Source organism: Budorcas taxicolor, chromosome X (assembly GCF_023091745.1).
Source record: "Budorcas taxicolor isolate Tak-1 chromosome X, Takin1.1, whole genome shotgun sequence".
In the NCBI taxonomy this organism is placed as follows: domain Eukaryota; kingdom Metazoa; phylum Chordata; class Mammalia; order Artiodactyla; family Bovidae; genus Budorcas; species Budorcas taxicolor.
This window is the reverse complement of record NC_068935.1, coordinates 15,110,498-15,130,115: the sequence shown is the minus strand read 5'-3', so window position 1 is coordinate 15,130,115 and position 19,618 is coordinate 15,110,498. Positions and strand designations below refer to the sequence as shown.

At 35.7% G+C, this 19,618-nt stretch overlaps 1 protein-coding gene across 1 annotated transcript in view; it reads left to right on the top strand.

Moving 5' to 3' along the window:
- Positions 1 to 19,618, top strand: part of RBM41 (RNA binding motif protein 41) — a 67,762-nt gene that overhangs the window by 36,856 nt on the left and 11,288 nt on the right. The window contains exon 6 of the mRNA XM_052663401.1: positions 3,511 to 3,914. Coding sequence (XP_052519361.1) covers positions 3,511 to 3,914 — 404 coding nt within the window. The remainder of the gene's footprint in view (positions 1 to 3,510; positions 3,915 to 19,618) is intronic.

The window sequence follows — 19,618 nt, the reverse complement described above, 5'->3', positions numbered from 1 at the left end:
TTGCTGGTGGAAATTCAGAATAATACAGTTCTTACAGAGTGAAATTTAGAAATACATAGAGAGAAATTTGTTATACATTTACCCTTTATCTCAGCAGTGCCGGTTCTTAGAATCAATTTTAAAGACATACTGAGAAAATACAAAATCCTGTATGCACAGGCTGTTTGTCAGGGCATTATTCACAGTAGCAGTAAAGACTGGAAACAACGCCAGCGTGCATCAGTAGGGGAGTAGTTGAATAAACTCTTGTACATCCACACAGTGAAGTACTATGCAGCTATAAGAAGGAAAGGGAAGAGCTCTCTATACATTAACATGGAATTATTACCAGGATATATTGTTAAGTGCAAAGAAGTAAGTTGTACAACAGTGTTTATAGTAAGTTACCTTTTATATAGGAGAAGGGGATATACTGAATTATATATATATACATCAACCTACTCCAGTATTCTTACTTGGGAAATCCCGTGGACAGAGGAGCCTGGTGGGCTACAGTCCGTGGGTTGCAAGAGTTGGACATGACTGACCAACTAAACAAAAACATAAATACACACACGTGTGTGTGTGCATGTGTTATGTGTTTGTGCCTATTTACTTATATTTCAAAAAAAACCAATGGAACCATAAAGCCAAAACTAGTAAACTTATCATTTATGGAGAAGGAAAGGAGTGGGATGAAGTTTACAGAGATGGAAAGCGAGACTTCTTTGAAGGTACTGTATAATAAAGTTTTCACTTTAGTGAAGTGAAAGTGAAAGTTGCTCAGTCATGTCTGACTCTTTGTGACCCCATGGAATTCTCCAGGCCAGAATACTGGAGTGGGTAGCCTTTGCCTTCTCCAGGGGATCTTCCCAACCCAGGGACTTAACCCAGGTCTCCCGCATTGCAGGTGAATTCTTTACCACTTAAGCCACAAGGCAAGCCCAAGAATACTAGAGTGGGTAGCCTATCCCTTCTCCAGCAGTTCTTCCCAACCCAAGAATCAAACTGGGGTCCCCTGCATTACAGGCAGATTCTTTACCAACTGAGCTATGAGGGAAGCCCTCATTTTCATTTTAGACCCATGTAAATGTTTTGCATAATTTTAAAAATTAATCAAAAGGGAAAAACTAAATCCCTAAAATTTATAAACAGCCTGAAGCAAATTAGCCTAACTGTGAATAAAGTTGGTATCATAACCATACAGAGAAAATTATTTAAAAGAATATTTGCATATTCCTAATGAGATATAATTTAAGGGAAAAAGTAACTGCAAAGAATTTTAAAACTATAGTCAGTAGTTTTATTGTTGATAATCATGTTAGTATTGTTATTGACATTTTAAAATTCTATATGTTGTAGGAAATAGCTAATAAATAATTTTGTTAATATCATTAGGAGCCAGTATCCTAAGCACATGTGAGAGAGATACAAGTCAAAAATCATGGACTTGAGTAATAATCTTATAATCTTAATTTGAAGTAGAAATACCAGTATAAATTTATGGTTTATCTTTCATAAAAATTTTCCTATCTTGTTCACTGAAAAAGGCCTAGAAGCAACAACAACTCAACATTTATGAACAGATTTAGCAACATTTTGTTGTTTCTAAATACTATTTCACATTAACAGGAGCCAGTGGTCCTTAGAGAAATATTTCAATTTTGAGTCAGGAAATAGGTAAGATGAACTTAAGGTATCTTGCTATGCCAGAAAGCTAGAAAGCAGTACGGGAGCCAATTTTAAGGGACTTTCACTGACCCTAGGGCTTCCCCAGTAGTTCAGCACTAAAGAATCTGCCTGTAATGCAGGATCCTCAGGAGACATGGGTTCAGTCCCTGGGTGGGGAAGATTTCCTGGAGGAGGGCATGGCAACCCACTCCAGTATTCTCGCCTGGAGAATCCCCATGGACAGAGGAGCCTGGCAGGCTACATTCCATAGGGCTGTAAAGAGTTGGACACAACTAAAGCAACTTTGCATGCATGCACTGATCCTAAGTGGAATAACTTGATCACTAAAAAGGATGACTACATTTAATTGAAACACATCAAATATATGAAAATACACGTCTCAGAATTATACTAAAAACATAATCATTGGTCACCATTGGACTACTTTAAAGTACCAACTCATTAAACTCTTTTAGTTGAAAAATAATGGGAAACAAATCAAGCATTTGTCCTACTTTTCCTATATGAACTTATGTAGCGAAGCCAAATAGATGATGATAAGTCCATTATAGGATTCCAAATAATTAATACAGAAGAAATAATAGAAATAATAAGTACAAAATAAATAATAGAATTAGGGGAGCCCCACTTTACAACTCTTAATAAATTAATGGATTTAAGCAATGGTCATCAATGGATGCAAACCTCTTAGTTAAAAAGCAAATGGTTCATGTTTGGGAACACATGTAAGAATTAAAGATTTTAAAATTTAAAAAAATAAAATAAAAAAAAGGAAAAAAAAAAAAAAAGCAAATGGGAAAACTTCATAATGAAAGGATCAGACCAAAAGCACCTGAATCTACTGATCAATTTTAACATCACTAGAAATGGGACCACTGAACATTATGTGCCTAACGATATAATGTAATAGGAAATACACATCTATATAATATATGGAGGATTCTTGACTAAAAATATTGAACTCAAATCTAGACCAACAATATCCCATAAAACTTTTTACAATAATGTAAATGGTCTTTATTCTGCCCAGAATGATATCTAGTAGCCACATGTGCTTGTTGAACATTTGATATTCATAGTTTAACAGAGGAACTAACATTTAAAAAATTAATTTAAATAGACTCATGTGGCTAGTGGCCACATGGTAGCATAGCTCTAGATTTGACTACCAGTTTGTAAGAAATAGAGGGGATTGAGGAACAAATTAAATAATAGCATGAGGAACAACCAATTAAATTCATTTGTTCTGAACAAATGATGTGGCTTCTCTAAAGAATAAGTGGGATTGGGGGAAAAAAGATTTGAGGGCTGAGAAAGAAGGGAAGCTTTGTATGTGTGTGTGTGTGTGTGTGTGTGTGTGTGTGTGTGTGTGTGTGTGTGTGTTTTAATGAGGCTTTAAAGACATAACAGCCAATGGCTGGTTTAGATCTTGAACCAAGTGTAAAAAGACATCTTTGAGAAAATCAGGGCCATTTGAATATGAATTCAGTAGTAGATAATGGTAAGGAATTATTATTAATATTGTGAACTATGATAATGCTATACTAGTTACATTTTTTCAAATGCCTTTATCAATTAGATGCATGTACTTGCATGACCCTGAGAGTGAGCACCTCAAATTTTGGACCCCAGGTGCCTCACTTGCCTCACCATAGTCCCAGGCTTGCCCAAGATGCACTGTAATAATATAGCTATATATTATTGTCATTTTCACAGGTTGTAAATACCTGCCCCAGCAGAGTTTCATTATCTGAGATTCAAGATTTAATTTTTATTAATTTGTCAAAGGTTGTTTTGGTAGGCTTTGTAGAACTTCCGTATCTCTTTGTCTTGATCCAGATGAACCCCAAAAGAAGAACAAAGGTGATCCCATGAACAAGCTGGAAAGTTTTTACCAAGAGATGATAATGAAAAAGCGTCTTGAAGAGTTCCAACTAATGAGAGGTGAACCCTTTGCTTCCCACTCACTGGTCTCAGCTACATCAGTGGGAGATAGTGGCACAGCTGAGAACCCGTCATTACTCCAGGACAAGGGAAAACAGGCAGCACAGGGTAAAGGTCCCAGTCTCCATGTGGCAAAAGTTATTGATAATTCACCTGAGCAGTGTTGGACTGGGCCTAAGAAGCTGACGCAGCCAATAGAATTTGTCCCAGAAGATGAGATCCAGAGAAATCGTTTGTCAGAGGAAGAGATCCGAAAAATTCCTATGTTTTCTTCATATAATCCAGGGGAGCCAAACAAGGTATAGGCCAAACCAAGAAAAAAAAATGGGTTGTTTTCATTTTTATTAATCTCTACTTAAAGTAATACTTTTGTATTAGCTTTGATTATACCAAAGAATCATGACATAGGCACAGTGATTGTGTTTTTCTTTGACCTTTACTATTAATTCTCTGCTATATAAGTAGCTCTGACTATATAAGTAGCATATTTCCTATGATGTTCATTGTGGTTTTCTAACGTCGTAAGCTATCCTTAGAATTTTATTTAAAAAACAAGAATTTTAAAGAAATCTTGATCAGACTCTAGTCCATGCCCACTAGAAACCCTCAACTAAAGAAAAACTCATAGGCCCACCATATCTAGTAGCCATGTGCCTGGTTGTGAGTAGGGTTTGCTATACCACATGAGTTTTCTCTTCAGAATGCTCCACCTGGCTTTCATATGACATATGACTTAAATTGCTGGTAGCTTAGCAGCAAAGTGAAAGCACAGGGCCTCTAAGCCTTGAGGAATTGGCGAATATCTAAGAAAAGTTGTAAATAATCCTCATTTGGTTGATCAGATCATTATGTCACATTCATAGTATGTGTTACATCCAGAATTGAAAATTTCATTATCATGTCACTCAAAAAAGCAACACAAGCCCCTGGAGCATATACTTGTGTTCAATTTAAAAAACAAAACCAGAAAAATAATGTTAGCTTCTGGCTGTCCCTAAATTTTTAAAAAGGTGTTGTCGAGGATTATTAAGCAGTTTCCTTTGAGTGATTACATTTCTAATATATTCTTGATGTTCAAGGGTAGCTGGATTTTTATTTATTTTTTATTATGAAAATTATTAATTATGAAAAGTTACAGAGAATAATATAGCAAGAACCTTTGTACCTAACCAACTCTCTTTACCAATTCTTGCCTTTTTTTTTTTCCCTTGGCCGCGCCGCACAACTTGTGGGATCTTAGTTCTCTGACCAGGATTGAACCCAGGCCCTTGGCAGTGAGAGTGCGGAACCCTAACCACTGGATTGCCGGGGAATTCCCTATCAATTCTTAACAATTTCCATATTTGGTTGATTTTTAAAAATAAGGCCTTACAGAGACACCTGGAAACTTTCATGTATCCCTCACCACTCCCATTCCCCTTTCTCTTTTCCAGTGGTAACCACTATCCTGTGTTTGCCATTTGTCATTCCCACGCATGTTTTAAACTTTTACTATAAATCTGTATATTCATAAACAACATGTAATTTTATTTATATTTAAACTATCCTTCTACAACTTGCTTTTTGACTCAATATACATGTTTTTTAAATTTACTTCTAAAGATGTAAGGAACTGTGTAGTATTCCATTGTAGAAAGATACTATAATTCATTTGTCCATTCTCCTGAAAATTTTTTCTTTTCTTTTTTTTCCATTCTAGACAGTTCTGCAACAAATACTATTGTACACATCTCCTGTTGCACATGTACAGGAGTTTCTCTGGGACAGTTTTACAAACTTTAGATTACTATTAGTAGGTCACAAGCAGCAGTTTTTTAAAGAAATAGAAAATATCAAAGTGCATTCCATAGAGTAGTAAGGATAATTATTGTTTTTTGAAGCTTTTGTTTATTGTGCTTTTGTGTGTGATATGTGTGTGGGCCAGAATACAAATGCATTTCTTCCTATAGATCTCAGTCAAAAGGGCCAGAAAAACATTGCTCTATTGCAGTGATTCTCAAACGTTAGCATGTACCAGAATCCTCTGGAAGGCTTGTTAAAACACAGATTGCTGGGTTCTGCCCCTAGAATTTTTTGTTCTGTACATCTGGAGTAGGACCTGAGAATTTGCATTTCCAAGTTCCCAGGAGATACTGATGATGCTGCTGGTCTGAGTGACGTTTTAAGAATCACTGTTCTAGGTTATATATCTAGGAGTGGAATCACGGTAATATAGGATACATATATTTTCACCTCCATGAGCAGACTTTAAGAAATCTCTTTCATATCTTTGCTAAGACTTTAAAATATTTGACTTTTTATTTTGGCCAGTCTAATATATTCGAAAGGTATCTCGTGGTTTTAATTTCAGTGTTCCTGATTTCCAATGAAGTTATGCATGTATTCATACATTCATTAGCCTTTCAGGAACTGTCTGTGAATTGCCTGTTCTGTTTCTTTCCCATTATTTATTTAATTTTTAATAGTATTTATAGATTTTGATTATTTAGGTTTTAGTATATTACCTATAGATTTTATTTTAGAATTCTAGATACAAACCTTTGCTGCACCAGGTGAGTAGCTTGTATTTTTAACATTGTTTCTGATATCTTTTGTTAAGCAGAAGTCTTTCATTTTGACGTAATTAAATCATCAGTATTTTTTTGATGGTTTGTGCTTTTTGAGATATTTGAAGGAAATCTTTCTCTATCAATCAATAAGAAAGAGACAAGCAATCCAATAAAAATGGCCAGAAGATATGAACAGGCAGTTCATAGGGGAGAAAACACAAATGACCACTTAACATATAAAGTCAACCTTGGTAATCAGAGAAATGCAAAATAAACCTACAATGAGATACTATTTAATATCATTTAATACTTTTTTTACATTTGGCATACATTTAAAGGCCTGACAATGCCAAGTACTGGTGAATGTATGGAACAGTAAGAATTCTTTAATATACTGCTGGGTGAATATAAATGAGTATAACCACTTTGAAGAACATTGTGGCAATACTCAGTAAAATGAAAGATGCTCAACACTGTAGGTCAGTAATCCCACTTCTTGGTATCTATCCTAGGGAAACTTTTACACATACACATTAGGAGATGTTATAAGGATGCTCATAGTAGCATTGATTGTGAACAACATGCATGTTCATAAGCAAGAGAATGGATAAAGCATGGTGAATTCATAAAATAGAATATGATATGGAAGAAAAAATGAATGAAACAGAACTACAGGTATCAACATGGATGAAACAATGTTGAATGAAAAATGTTTTGTTTGAGACTTTGGGTTTCAGTGCCAACATGTAAACTGCTTAGAAGTCATCACTACTGTCTTACAGCAGGAAGAACAGCTGAACAGACTGAAAAATCAATGACTTTTCTTGGATTTATCAGAGATTTGAAGTCAGAGAGCAAACTGCAACCATGAAATCTGGACAGACAGGCAATTACAAAGAATCACTTCCCAGATCTGCTTATCAGAAGCAGAAAGCAGTGAGCCATAAATTGGTAGGAACACTTAAGTGGTAACTTGGACAAATTGCAGAAAACAGAGTATAGATTAGTGTTTGAGTAATAAACTTCTGGGGGCCACAGTCTAAGGGGGCCCCCACATTTTCATAACTTTTACCTTCAGGAACCCCACTGGGTTCTCAGTGTAAAGAGCCAAGAATAAGTCTTCTGTTTCTGGCATGTTGATAGGAAAAGGAATCAACTTGAAATACATCCAGAGCGTCTACCTAACAAAGAGCTATCCAGAAAGTAAAACAACTTAACCAAAGCCTTCTCTAGTGTGGGAGAAGGGAAATTACTGAACTCCAGGCCCCTCTAGTCTTACTGTGTCATCTACAAGAAAGAGAATAAAAGCTATGAAATACTTGTGAAGGTTACAGGCTGGATACATGGGCACAGTAAATGCCTGAGACTTAATTATAAGATGCAGAATGTTTTCCCATACCCTGCACCTTACTACCACATCAACAGGTTTTCAGTATGATAACTATGAATTATAGCTGAAGAACCTGCAAGGCTCAAACTCTAAAATGTTTTTAGGGAAACTCAAAGAAAACAAGGGAGACAAAACAAGGATATTAGAGGAAACTGAAAAACCTCTGACACCTACAGTTAAAGCAAACATTAAACATAGCCCAACTTCTAGCCAGATTAACATAAAACCTCACATGAAGGGCCTGTTTATCTCAGTTTCTACTGTGTTGCATATAATGTAACAAAAAAGAAATGATTTTTTCCTTTCAACAAAAAAGAAATGATATGGCTTACCAAAAGATAAACCACAGTCTCAAGAGACAAAACCAACATCAGAACCAAGCTCAGATATGACACAGGTTTTTAAAAAATAGCTATAACTAATATGCTAATGAGTCTTCTAGGAATAGTTTACAACATGCAAAAACAAATGGATAATATAAGCACAGATAGAAACTCTAGAAAGAAATGTAAGAAATCAAAAACAGTGTAACAGAAATGATGCCTTTGGGAGTTCCCTGTGGCCTAGTGGTTAGGATTCTGGGATTTCATTTCCAGGTTCAATCCCTGGTCAGGGAACTGAGATTCTGTAAACCATGTGGCATGGCCAAAAAAAAAAAAAACACAACACAAAAAAACGCCTTTGATAAGCTTATCAGCAGACTGGATACAGACAAGGAAAGCTTGAGTTAGTAGCTTGCTGCTGCTGCTAAGCCACTTCAGTCGTATCCGACTCTGTGTGACCCCATAGATGGCAGCCCACCAGGCTCCCCCATCCCTGGGATTCTCCAGGCAAGAACACTGGAGTGGGTTGCCATTTCCTTCTCCAATGCATGAAAGTCAAAAGTGAAAGTGAAGTTGCTCGGTCATGTCCGACCCTCAGCAACCCCATGGACCACAGCTTTCCAGGCTCCTCCATCCATGGAATTTTCCAGACAAGAGTACTGGAGTGGGGTGCCATTGCCTTCTCTGGTTAGTAGCTTGAAAACATGTCAATAGGAACCTTCCAAACTGAAATGCAAAGATTGAAAAAAAAAAGACTTTAAAAATGTAACAGAATATCCAAGAACAATTTCAAAAGGTGTACCATGCATATTATTGGAATAGTGGAAGAAGAAAGGAGCAGAAGGGGAAAAAAAGAAATATTTGAAGTAAGAATGACTGAGAATTTTCCAAAATTAATGACAGACACTGCATTACAGATCCAGGATCCAAGCAAAGACAAAGTAGGATAAATAGCACCCCCCAAAAAAGACACCTAAGCATATCATGTTCAAACACAGAAAACTTAAGACCAAGAGAAAATCTTGGAAACTGCCAGAGAAAAACTCTTTACCAGTAGAGAAATAAAGATAATAATTACATTGGATTTCTCCTCAGAAATCATGCAAGCAAGAAGAGAGTGGAGTGAAATATTTAAAGTAATAAAAGGGAAAAATACCTACCTATAATTCAGTATCTAGGAAAAACAGTCATTCAAAAGTGGAGGAAAAATAAAGACTATCAAAGAAAAACTGAGGGAACTTGTCACCAGGAAACCTGCCTTACAAGAGATATTTCTGTTTAGAAGTTCTCCAGAGAGAAGGAAAAATTATATATGTCAGAAAATAAGATCTCTATAAAGAAAGGAAGAGTGTAGGAGAAAGGATACATGAAGGTGGAATAGAATTTTTAATTTCCTATTTTTAAATGATCTGAAAGATAACTGTTCCAAGTAGTAATAGCAATATGATAGGTAATCAGAGGATATGAATAAGTGTAATGGATGGCAGAAATGATAGAATGAAGGATGGAAAGAAGGAATTTTATTTGGTGTGTATAACTGTCTCCACTATCTGTCAAGTGGTATCATATTATGTGATAGTGGACTTAGTTTTAAAGCTATATTGCAAACTCTAAGGTATTTTACTAACAATTATAAAAAGATATAATTGATACACTAAAAGAGAGCAGAAAATATCCATTTGCTACAGTCTTTTCCAGAAAATAGAAGCAGAAGAAATACTTTCTTACTGACTTTGAAACCAGCCTTAGGTTAATACCAAAATCAGATAAAGATATTACAGTAAAGAAGGACCATGAACCAATATCTCTTTTGAGCATAGATGCAAAAGTCCTAAATAGAGTAGTCCCCTATTATCTTTAGGAGATGCATTCCAAGACCCCCAGTGGATGCTTGAAACGACAGATTGTGCTGAAACTTAGTTTTGTTTTTGTTTTTTTCTTATATACGGATGTGAGAGTTGGACCATAAAGATGGCTGAGTACCGAAGAATTGATGCTTTCAAAATGTGGTGCTAGAGAATACTCTTGAGAGTCCCTTGGACTGCAAGGGTATCAAATCAGTCAATCCTAAAGGAAATCAACCCTAAAAATTCATTGGAAGGACTGATGCTGAAGCTCTAATACTTTGGTCATTTAATGTGAAGAGCCAACACATTGGAAAAGACCCAGAAGCTGAGAAAGATGAGGGCATGAGGAGAAGGAGGCAACAGAAGATGAGATGGTTGGATGGCATCATTGACTCAATGGATATGAGTTTGAGCAAACTCCCGGAGATGGTGAAGGACAAGGAAGCCTGGCATGCTGCAGTCCATGAGGTCATGACAAGTCAGACTTGACTGAGCGACTGAGCAACAGTACCTACCTATGAAAAATTTTAATTTATGGAATATCCAAATTGCCAGCATCTCTACTCTTGAGCTTTGTGGCCATTATTAACTGATAGGTTACTTAAACATAAGCACTGCAATACTGTGATGGTTGATCTGATAACCAAGATGGCTACTTAATGGGGCATACAGGGTGGATATGCTGAACAAAGGCATGATTCATGTCCTGGGTGGGACAGAGCAGGATAGAGTGGGATGGTACAAGATTTCATCATACTACTCAGAACGGTGTACAGTTTAAAACTTATGTATTGTTTATTTCTGGAATTTTCCATTTAATATTTTCAGACCATAGTTGACCTTTGTAACTGAAACCACAAAAATTGAAACTGGATAAAGGGGGACTATTGTATTAGGAAAATCAAAATATTTTTATTAAAAAATGAAATATTAGGAAATCAAATCCTACAATATATCACTATTAAATGGGATTTCTTCCAGATATCCAAGACTGATTCAACTTTTGAAAACCAATTAATGTAATCCACCACACCAACAGACTAAAGAAGAAAAATATTATTTCAGTTGATATAGAAAAGGCATTTGACAAAATACAAACACCCGTTAATGACACGAACTCTCAGCAAACTAGGAATAGAGGGGAACATTTTCAACTTGGTAAAGTATATCAACAAAACCCCACAGCTAACATCATACTTAATGGTGAAAGCCTGAGTGTTTTCCCCTTTGATCAGAAACAATACAAGTATGTCCCCTCTTTCAATTTCTTTTCATCTCTGTATTGGAAATTCTAGCTAGTGCAAAAAGAGAAGGAAAGGAAATTAAAAAGCACACAGATTGGGAAAGAAAAAATAAAACTATCTTTGTTAACAGGTGACATGTATGTCTTTGTAGAAAATTCCAATCTATCAACAAGAACATGAAACAATTACTGGAACTAAGGAGTATATGAAAGTTGGAGGATATAAGATTTGTATTTGAAAATCAATTGCTTTCCTGTATACCAAGAAATGAACCATTAAAATTGAAATAAAAAGCACAACACCCTTTATAATACCACCACAAAATAGTGAAATACTAAGGTACAAATCTAACAAAATATGTGTAGGATCTATATGCAGAAAAATATAAAACCCTGGTGAAAAATTAAAGACATAAATAAATGCAGAGATGTCCTCTGTTCATAGATTGGAACAGTCCCAGAAAAATCCCCAGCAAGCTATTATGTGGATATAGACACACTAATTCTAAGTTTATATGGAAAGAGAAAATATCTAGAATGCTCAACACAATACTGAAGAAGAACAAAGTTGAAAGACTGATGTTACCTAACTTTAAGGCTAACTATAATCAAGTAGTTTGATGCTGGTTGAAAACAAAATAAATTGAGTAAAATAAAGACTCCAGAAATAAACTTTCACAAATATAGTAAACTGATCTTTGATAAGGGAGCAAAAGCAACTCAATGGAGGAAGGATAATCTTTTCAACAAATTTTGTTAGAACAACTGGATATCCACCTGCGGGGGGGGGGGGGGGGAAAGCTAGACACAGAGTTTACATTCTTCAAAAAATTAACTCAGACTAGATTATAGATTTAAATGTAAAACATAATATTATGAATCTTCTAGAAGAAAACAGAAAATTTAAGTGACATTGTGTTTGGTGATGTATTTATAGGTATAACACCAAAAGCATGATTTATGAGACAAAAAATTGATAAATCCTACTTTATTAAAATTATAAACTTTGCTATATGAAAGATGCTTTTAAGAGAATCAAAAGACAAACCACAGACTGAAAGAAAATATTTGCAAAACACATGTCTCATAAAGTACTTATATCCAAAATACAACAAAGAACTCCTAACACTCACCAGTAGTAAAACAAACTACCCAATTTAAAAATGAGCAAAGGAACAGACACCTTGCCAGAGAAGTTATATACATGTCAAATAGGCATATGAAAAGAAGGTCATCATCATTTGTCACCTGGAAATTGCAAAATAGAATAATAATGAGATGCCATTACACACCTATTAGAATGGCTAAAATTGACAATACCAAATACTATTGACGATGCTAAACAACAGGAACTTTTATTCATTGCTCTTATGCAAAATGGCACAACCTCTTTGGAAGATAGTTTGGCAGTATCTTACCAAGTTAAACATGCTTTGCCATACAATCCAGTAATGAAGTTCCTAGTCATTTGCTCAATTGATTTAAAAACTTACATTCATACGAAAACCAGCATGTGACTGTTAACAGCAGTTTTATTCATAATTACCAGAAACTGGAAGCAATCAAGGTGTCCTTCGGTAGATGAGTGGATACATTCATCTGTGCTACATCTATACAATGGGATATAATTCAGCAATAAAAAGAAATAATCTGCCAAGTCACAAAAAGACAGGGGGACTATAAATGCTTATTAATAAGTGAAAGAAGCCAGTTTGAAAAGACTACATATTGTATGATTTCAATTATATGACATTCTTAAAAACACAAGACTGTAGGAACAGTAAACAATGGTTGCCAGGACTTCAGGAGGAGTAGAGAAGAGAGGAATGGGTAAACACAGAGGATTTTTAGGGCAGTATAAATTTTCTGTATGATAGTATAATAGTGGATGTGAGAAATGCATTTGTCAAAATCCATGAAACTGTACAGCATAAAGAATGACCCTTAATATAAATATTTTTTAAAAAATCATTTAGGAGATTGAGTAACCCCTGGAAAGAATGCAGACTGTGACGAGAATTTAACTATTACAAATATATAACAGAACTTCAATGAAGGAATGGGAGAAAAGATGCTGAGCATGTTGTAGTGCAAGAAAGTAAGCAGGTGCTCAAAATAAGGTAAAAATATTGTTGGGGATATGTCAAAGGCACACAGGAGCCAACTGAGAGTTTCCAATAACTAAAGAGAGAACAGTTTGTACAAAAAGTAAGTAAATTAATATTGGATTATAACCCAAAGTATAGAATATCTGTGAGTCAAAACTGATAATAAAATCATTGAGTCAATCAATAAATGAGGGAGAGGAGACAAATATCACATGAAGAATTGGAAGCAACCTAGATGTCCATTGGCAGATGAATGAATAAGAAAGTTGTGGTATATATATGCAATGGAATATTACTGAGTTATTAAAAAGAATGCATTTGAGTCAGTTAATAATGTAGATGAAACTGGAGCCTATTATACAAAGTGAAAGAAAAGCACCAATACAGTATAACATATATAAAATTTAGAAAGATGGTAACAACAACCCTATGTGCAAGAGAGCAAAAGAGACAGAGATATAAAGAACAGACTTTTGGACTCTATGGGAGAAGGTGAGGGTGGGATGATTTGAGAGAATAGCATTGATAATGCTATTGGTAATATGGTGTATTACCATATGTGAATCAGATCACCAGCCCAAGTTTGATGCATGAAGCAGGGCTCTCAAAGCAGATGCACTGGGACAACCTAGAGGGATGGGATGGGGAGGGAGGTGGGAGGGAGGAGGGGGGATCGGGATGGGTGGACACATGTACACCAGTGGCTGATTCATGTCAATGTGTGCTAAAAACCACCACAAAATTGTAACTACCCTCCAATTAAAGTTAATTAATTAATTTTAAAAAATAGTTTATGTACTAGCAGATTCTCTGCCTCAAGGAAAGGAAGCATAACTCCCAACCACTTAATTTTGAGCTACTCTTAGTGACTTCTTTCCAAAGAGTACAGTTTGGAAATACAGGGGAAAAAAATCATGTTACAGTGTAGAAACCTAACAAACACTGCCCCAGTCAGGCAATCAAAGCAAAGGTCAGTCATAAATCATGTTGATAGTATGTATGCTTGATATAATGTGATCAGAGTTGCTTCTTTTTCTCTATAGTCTTCCTTCTAGTAATCCATAACCAGAATATAACCATGAGAAAACAGCAGAAAAATTCTAGTAATGGAACATCCTATAAAATATCTGACCAGTACTCCTCAAAAATGTGAAGATCATTAAAAACAAGAAAAGTTTGAGAAACTGCCACAGCAAAGAGGAGGCTAAAGACATATGAAAAATAAATGTACTATGATACCCTGGATGAAGTCCTGGAACACAAAATGGATGTTAGAGGAAAACTAAGGAAATCTAAATAAGCTGTGGACTTTATTGTTTTCTATTTTGGGGGTTGGGTTTTTTTTTTTTTTTGGAGTATAATTGCTTTACAATGTTGTGTTGGTTTCTGCTATACAACATGAATCAGCTGTAAGTACATATATATCCTATTCCTGTTGAGCTTCCCTGCCACCCCAAATCCCATCCCACCCTTCTAGGTCATCACAGAACACTGGGCTGAGTTTCCTGTGTTATACAGCAGCTTCCCACTAGCTATCTGTTTTACACATGATAGTGTATATAATGGCACCCCACTCCAGTACTCTTGCCTGGAAAATCCCATGGCCGGAGGAGCCTGGAGGGCTACAGTCCGTGTTGTCACTAAGAGTCGGACACAACTGAGCGACTTCACTTTCACTTTTCACTTTCATGCATTGGAGAAGGAAATGGCAGCCCACTCCAGTGTTCTTGCCTGGAGAATCCCAGGGATGGGGGAGCCTGGTGGGCTGCCGTCTATGGGGTCGCACAGAGTCAGACACGACTGAAGTGACTTAGCAGCAGCAGCAGCAGTAGCAGTGTATATATGTCAATCCAACTCTCCCAGTTCATCTTACCTTCCCCTTCCTCTGCTGTGTCCACATGTCCATTCTCTATATCTGTATCTCTATTCCTGCCCTGCAAATAAGTTCATCTGTACCATCTTTCTAGATTCCATACATATACATTAATACCCGATATTTGTTTTTCTCTTTCTGACTTACTCTGTATCACAGACTCTAGGTCCATCCACATCACTACAAATGACCCAGTTTCATTCCTTTTTATAGCTAAGTACCACATTTGTATCCATTTATCTGTCAATGGGCATTTAGGTTGCCTTCATGTCCTGGCTATTGTAAATAGTGCTGCAGTGAACATTGAGGGTACATGTGCCTTTTTGCATTATAGTTTTCTCAGGGTATATGCCCAGTAGTGGGATTGCTGGATCATATGGTAGTTCTGTTTTCTGTTGTTTAGGGAACCTCCGTACTGTTCTCCATAGTGTTTGTATCAATTTATATTCCTACCAACAGTGCAAGAGGGTTCCCTTTTCTCCACACCCTCTCCAGCATTTATTGTTTGTAGATTTTTTTGATGATCATTCTGATCAGTGTGAGGTGACATATCACTGTAGTTTTGATTTGCATGTCTCTAATAATGAGTGATGTTGAGCATCAAACAACTAGCAGGATAGGAACCCATTATCAGACAGGCTGCCTAAAGTCATACTAAGCTCACAGACACCCTGAAGCACACCAACTGACATGGCCCTGCCCATCAGAGGGACAAGATCCAACCTTCACCCACCAGAACAAAGGCACCAGTTCCCCACCACCACCAGGAAGCCTACCCAAACCACTGGACCAACCTCACCCACTTTGGGCAGACACCAGAAGCAAGAGGAACTATGACCCTGCAGCCTGTGGAAAGGAGACCCCAAACACAGTAAGTTAAACAAAATGAGGAGACAGAGAAATATGTTGCAGACAAAGGAGCAAGGTAAAAACCCACAAGAGCAAATAAATGAAGAGTAAATAGGCAATCTACCTGAAAAAGAATTTAGAATAATGATAGTAAAGGTGGAAATATAATGGAGAAAAATACAAGAAATATTTAACAAGGACCTAGAAGAATTAAAGAACAAACAATGATGAACAGTTCAACACTGAAATTAAACATACACTAAAATGAATCAATAGCAGATAGAGGAAGATCAAAGAAGTGAGCTGGAAGATAGAATGGTAGAAATAATTGCCAAGGAACAGAATAAAGAAAAAAGAATGAAAAGAATTGAAGACAGTCTCAGAGACGTCTGGGACAACATTAAATGCAGCAACATTTGAATTATAGGGGTCCCAGAAGAAGAAAAAGAGTCTGATAAAATATTTGAAGAGATTATAGTCAAAAGCTCCCTAATATGAGAAAGGAAATAGTCAATCAAATCCAGGAAGCACAGAGTCCCAAACAGGACTTTAGTTAATAGTAATATACCAATATTTATTTATTTATTTTAAGAAATGTACTGTAATAATGTAAGATGTTAATTATAAGAGAAACTGGGTGTGGGGTGTATGGGAATTCTTTATACTATCCCCTCAATTTTTCTATAAATCTAAAACTTTTAAAAATAAAGTGTATTTTTAAAAAATTTAAACAGGTAGATGCAGAAGAATGCATGCAGTATAACACCATTTATATAAAGTTCAAAACATATAAAACAATAATTGCAGAGGAATACCGGGAAGAGTTTCATCCTCTATTATCACTTAAAGTTTCTGTTTTTCTCTTTCACAGAAATATTTATCTTGTTTTTGAGCCTAGTTTTGTCTTTGTGTGTATCTTTGTATATATGAATATGTATGTATGTTGTAAATATATACATACATATATAACCATGTATATTGTATGTATGTATGCATACATATATGTATATTTTGGGAGCAGAGAAGATGCATCTATGCAAGAAGTGACCAAGCTATCTTGACCAGATGTCCTCTTGATTTTTTAAAAATGTTCATGTTAAAGGCAATAATCTTAGTATGGATCTTTCCTACTTGGTGAGAAACTTCCAAAATATTTCACATACCTCTCCCTTTCTGTGGTTATTTAATTTAATGATATTTTTATAATGAGTATTTCAGAGCCAAAACTAGATCACCTGAAATTACTCAAGTGAATCACCAGTCAGTTATTCTATGCCCTTGCCTTTAAGAGTATAGTTAAATGCTAAATATGTGAATATCCAGCTTGTAAAGGGTTTGAGACATAAAGAGTCTACTGCTTATTGCAATGTTCAACGTATTTACTCATACATTTCAGTGGATAAGTCATTTAAGCTGGCTCTGTTTTCTAGCTCTTTGCTTTTGCTGCTCCTATCTGAATTTTTTCTCAAGTTTTTTTAAGTTATAAAATAAGTAACTTATGCATCTCTTTTTCCTCCAGTGTAGTAAAATACATGTAACCTGAGATCTACCTTTAATAGTATTTCAAGTGTATATTACAGTATTGTAAACTATAGGCATAATGTTTTACAGCATATCTCTAGAACTTTTTCATCTTGCATGACGGAACTTTATACCTGCTGAACAGCAACTCCCCATTTCCTCATCCTCTCAAGTTTTGGCAACTACTATTCTATTTTCTGCTTCAGTGAGTTTAACTACAATAGATACCATATAAAGTGAAATTATGCAGTACTTTTTCTTCTGTGACTGGCTTATTTCAGCATAGTGCCCTCAAAGCTCATCTACGTCATAGCATATTACAAGGTTTCCTTCCTTTTTTCTAGCCAAATCATATTCCATTGTATGTATATGCCACATTTGTTGTTGTTGTTGTTTTAATTCACTCATCTGTGATGGACATTTAGGTTGCTTCCACCTCTTGGCTATTGTGAACAGTGCTGCAATAAACACGTGAGTTCAGATATCTCTTCAAAACTCTGATTGTAATTATTTTGGATAAATAACTGGAAGTGGGATTCTTGAATCATATGGTAGTTCTATTTTTAATTCTTTGAGGAACCTCCATACTATTCTGTATAGCAGCTGCACCATTTTCCATTCCTTCCAAAAGTGCACAAAGATTCAATTTCTCTCCATCCTCATCAACACTTATTTTATGTATGTGTTCTTTGAAGAATTGCCTATTTATGTCATTTGCCCATTTTTTCAGGTTATTTGTCTTTTTGCTATGGAGTTTTTGTATTTAATTATATATTTTAGATACCAACCTCTAATCAGATATATGGTTTCCAAATATTGTCTCCCATTCTGTAGGTTGCCTTTTCACTTTAGACTGTTTTCCTTTGCTGTGCAGAAGTGTTTTAGTGATACAGTACCACTTTACCTTTGCTTTTGTTACCTGTGCTTCTGCTGTAATATCGAAGAAATCATTGCCAAGGCCAGGATCATGAGGTTCCCCCCTATGCTATCTTCTAGAAGTTTTAGAGTTTCAGACCTTATGTTTAAATCTTTAATCCAATTTGAGCTGATTTTTGTGGATGATATAAATGAGGCCAGTTTTATACTTTTGCATGTGGATATCAACTTTTCCCAACACTTTTGGTCAAAGGGACTATCCTTTCCCCATTGTGTATTCTTGCCCCACCCCCCTGCCATTAATCAGTTGACTGTATATGTGTGGATTTATTTCTGGGCTTTATATTCTCTTCTATTAGTCTACATGTCTATCTTTATGCCAGTATCATACTGTTTTGATTACTGTAGATTTGTAACATATTTTGAAATTAAGAAATGTGAGGCCTCCCCAGTTTTGTTCTTTCTTCTCAAGATTGCTTGGCTGTTTAAGGTTCCCCTCTCATTCCTTATGAATCTTAGGGTTGTTTTTGTATTTCTACAAAAAATGTCATTGGGATTTTTATAGGAATTACATTAAATCTATAAACTGATTTGGATAGTATGTACATTTCAACAATTTATTCTTCAAGTCCATGAACATGAGACATCTTTTCATTTATTTGTGTTGTCTTTAATCTCTTTGAGTAGTGTATTGTGGTTTTCAGTATATAAGTCCTTCACTTCCTTGGTTAAGTTTTTTCTTTTTAACTGAAGTATGTTTGACATTATAAAAAAGCTGTGCATATTTAATGTATGCATTTTGTTGGGTTTGAAGGTACATATACACCATGAAACAATCACCAATACAATGCCCTAAACTTAACCATTACCTCCAGAAATTTCCTCCCTCCAGTTTTTCTTTTGATAAGAACATTTAACATAAGATCTATCCTTTTAACAAAATTTTAATTATCAAATACAGTATTGTTAACTATCTATGCTATGCTATATGATAGATCTATAGGATTTATTCATGTTGCATATGTAAAACTATATACCCTTTGATGAACACTTCCTTAGTTACCCCTCTTCCTAGCCCCTGGTAAGCATGATTCTACTCTCTGCTTCTATGAGTTTGACTACTTTAGATTCCTGATATAAGTGGGATCATGTAGTATTTTTTCTTCTGTTTCTGGTTGATTGCACTTAGCAGGTCTTCCAAGTTCACCTCAGTTCAGTTCAATTCAGTTCAGTCGCTCAGTCGTGTCCGACTCTTTGTGACCCCATGAATCGCAGCACACCAGCCCTCCCTGTCCATCACCAACTCCCGGAGTTCACTCAGACTCACCTACGTTGCAGCAAATGACAAGATTTTTTTCATTTTTAAGGCTAGATAATATCCTTTTGTATTTATATACCATATTTCCTTTATCCCTTCATCTCGC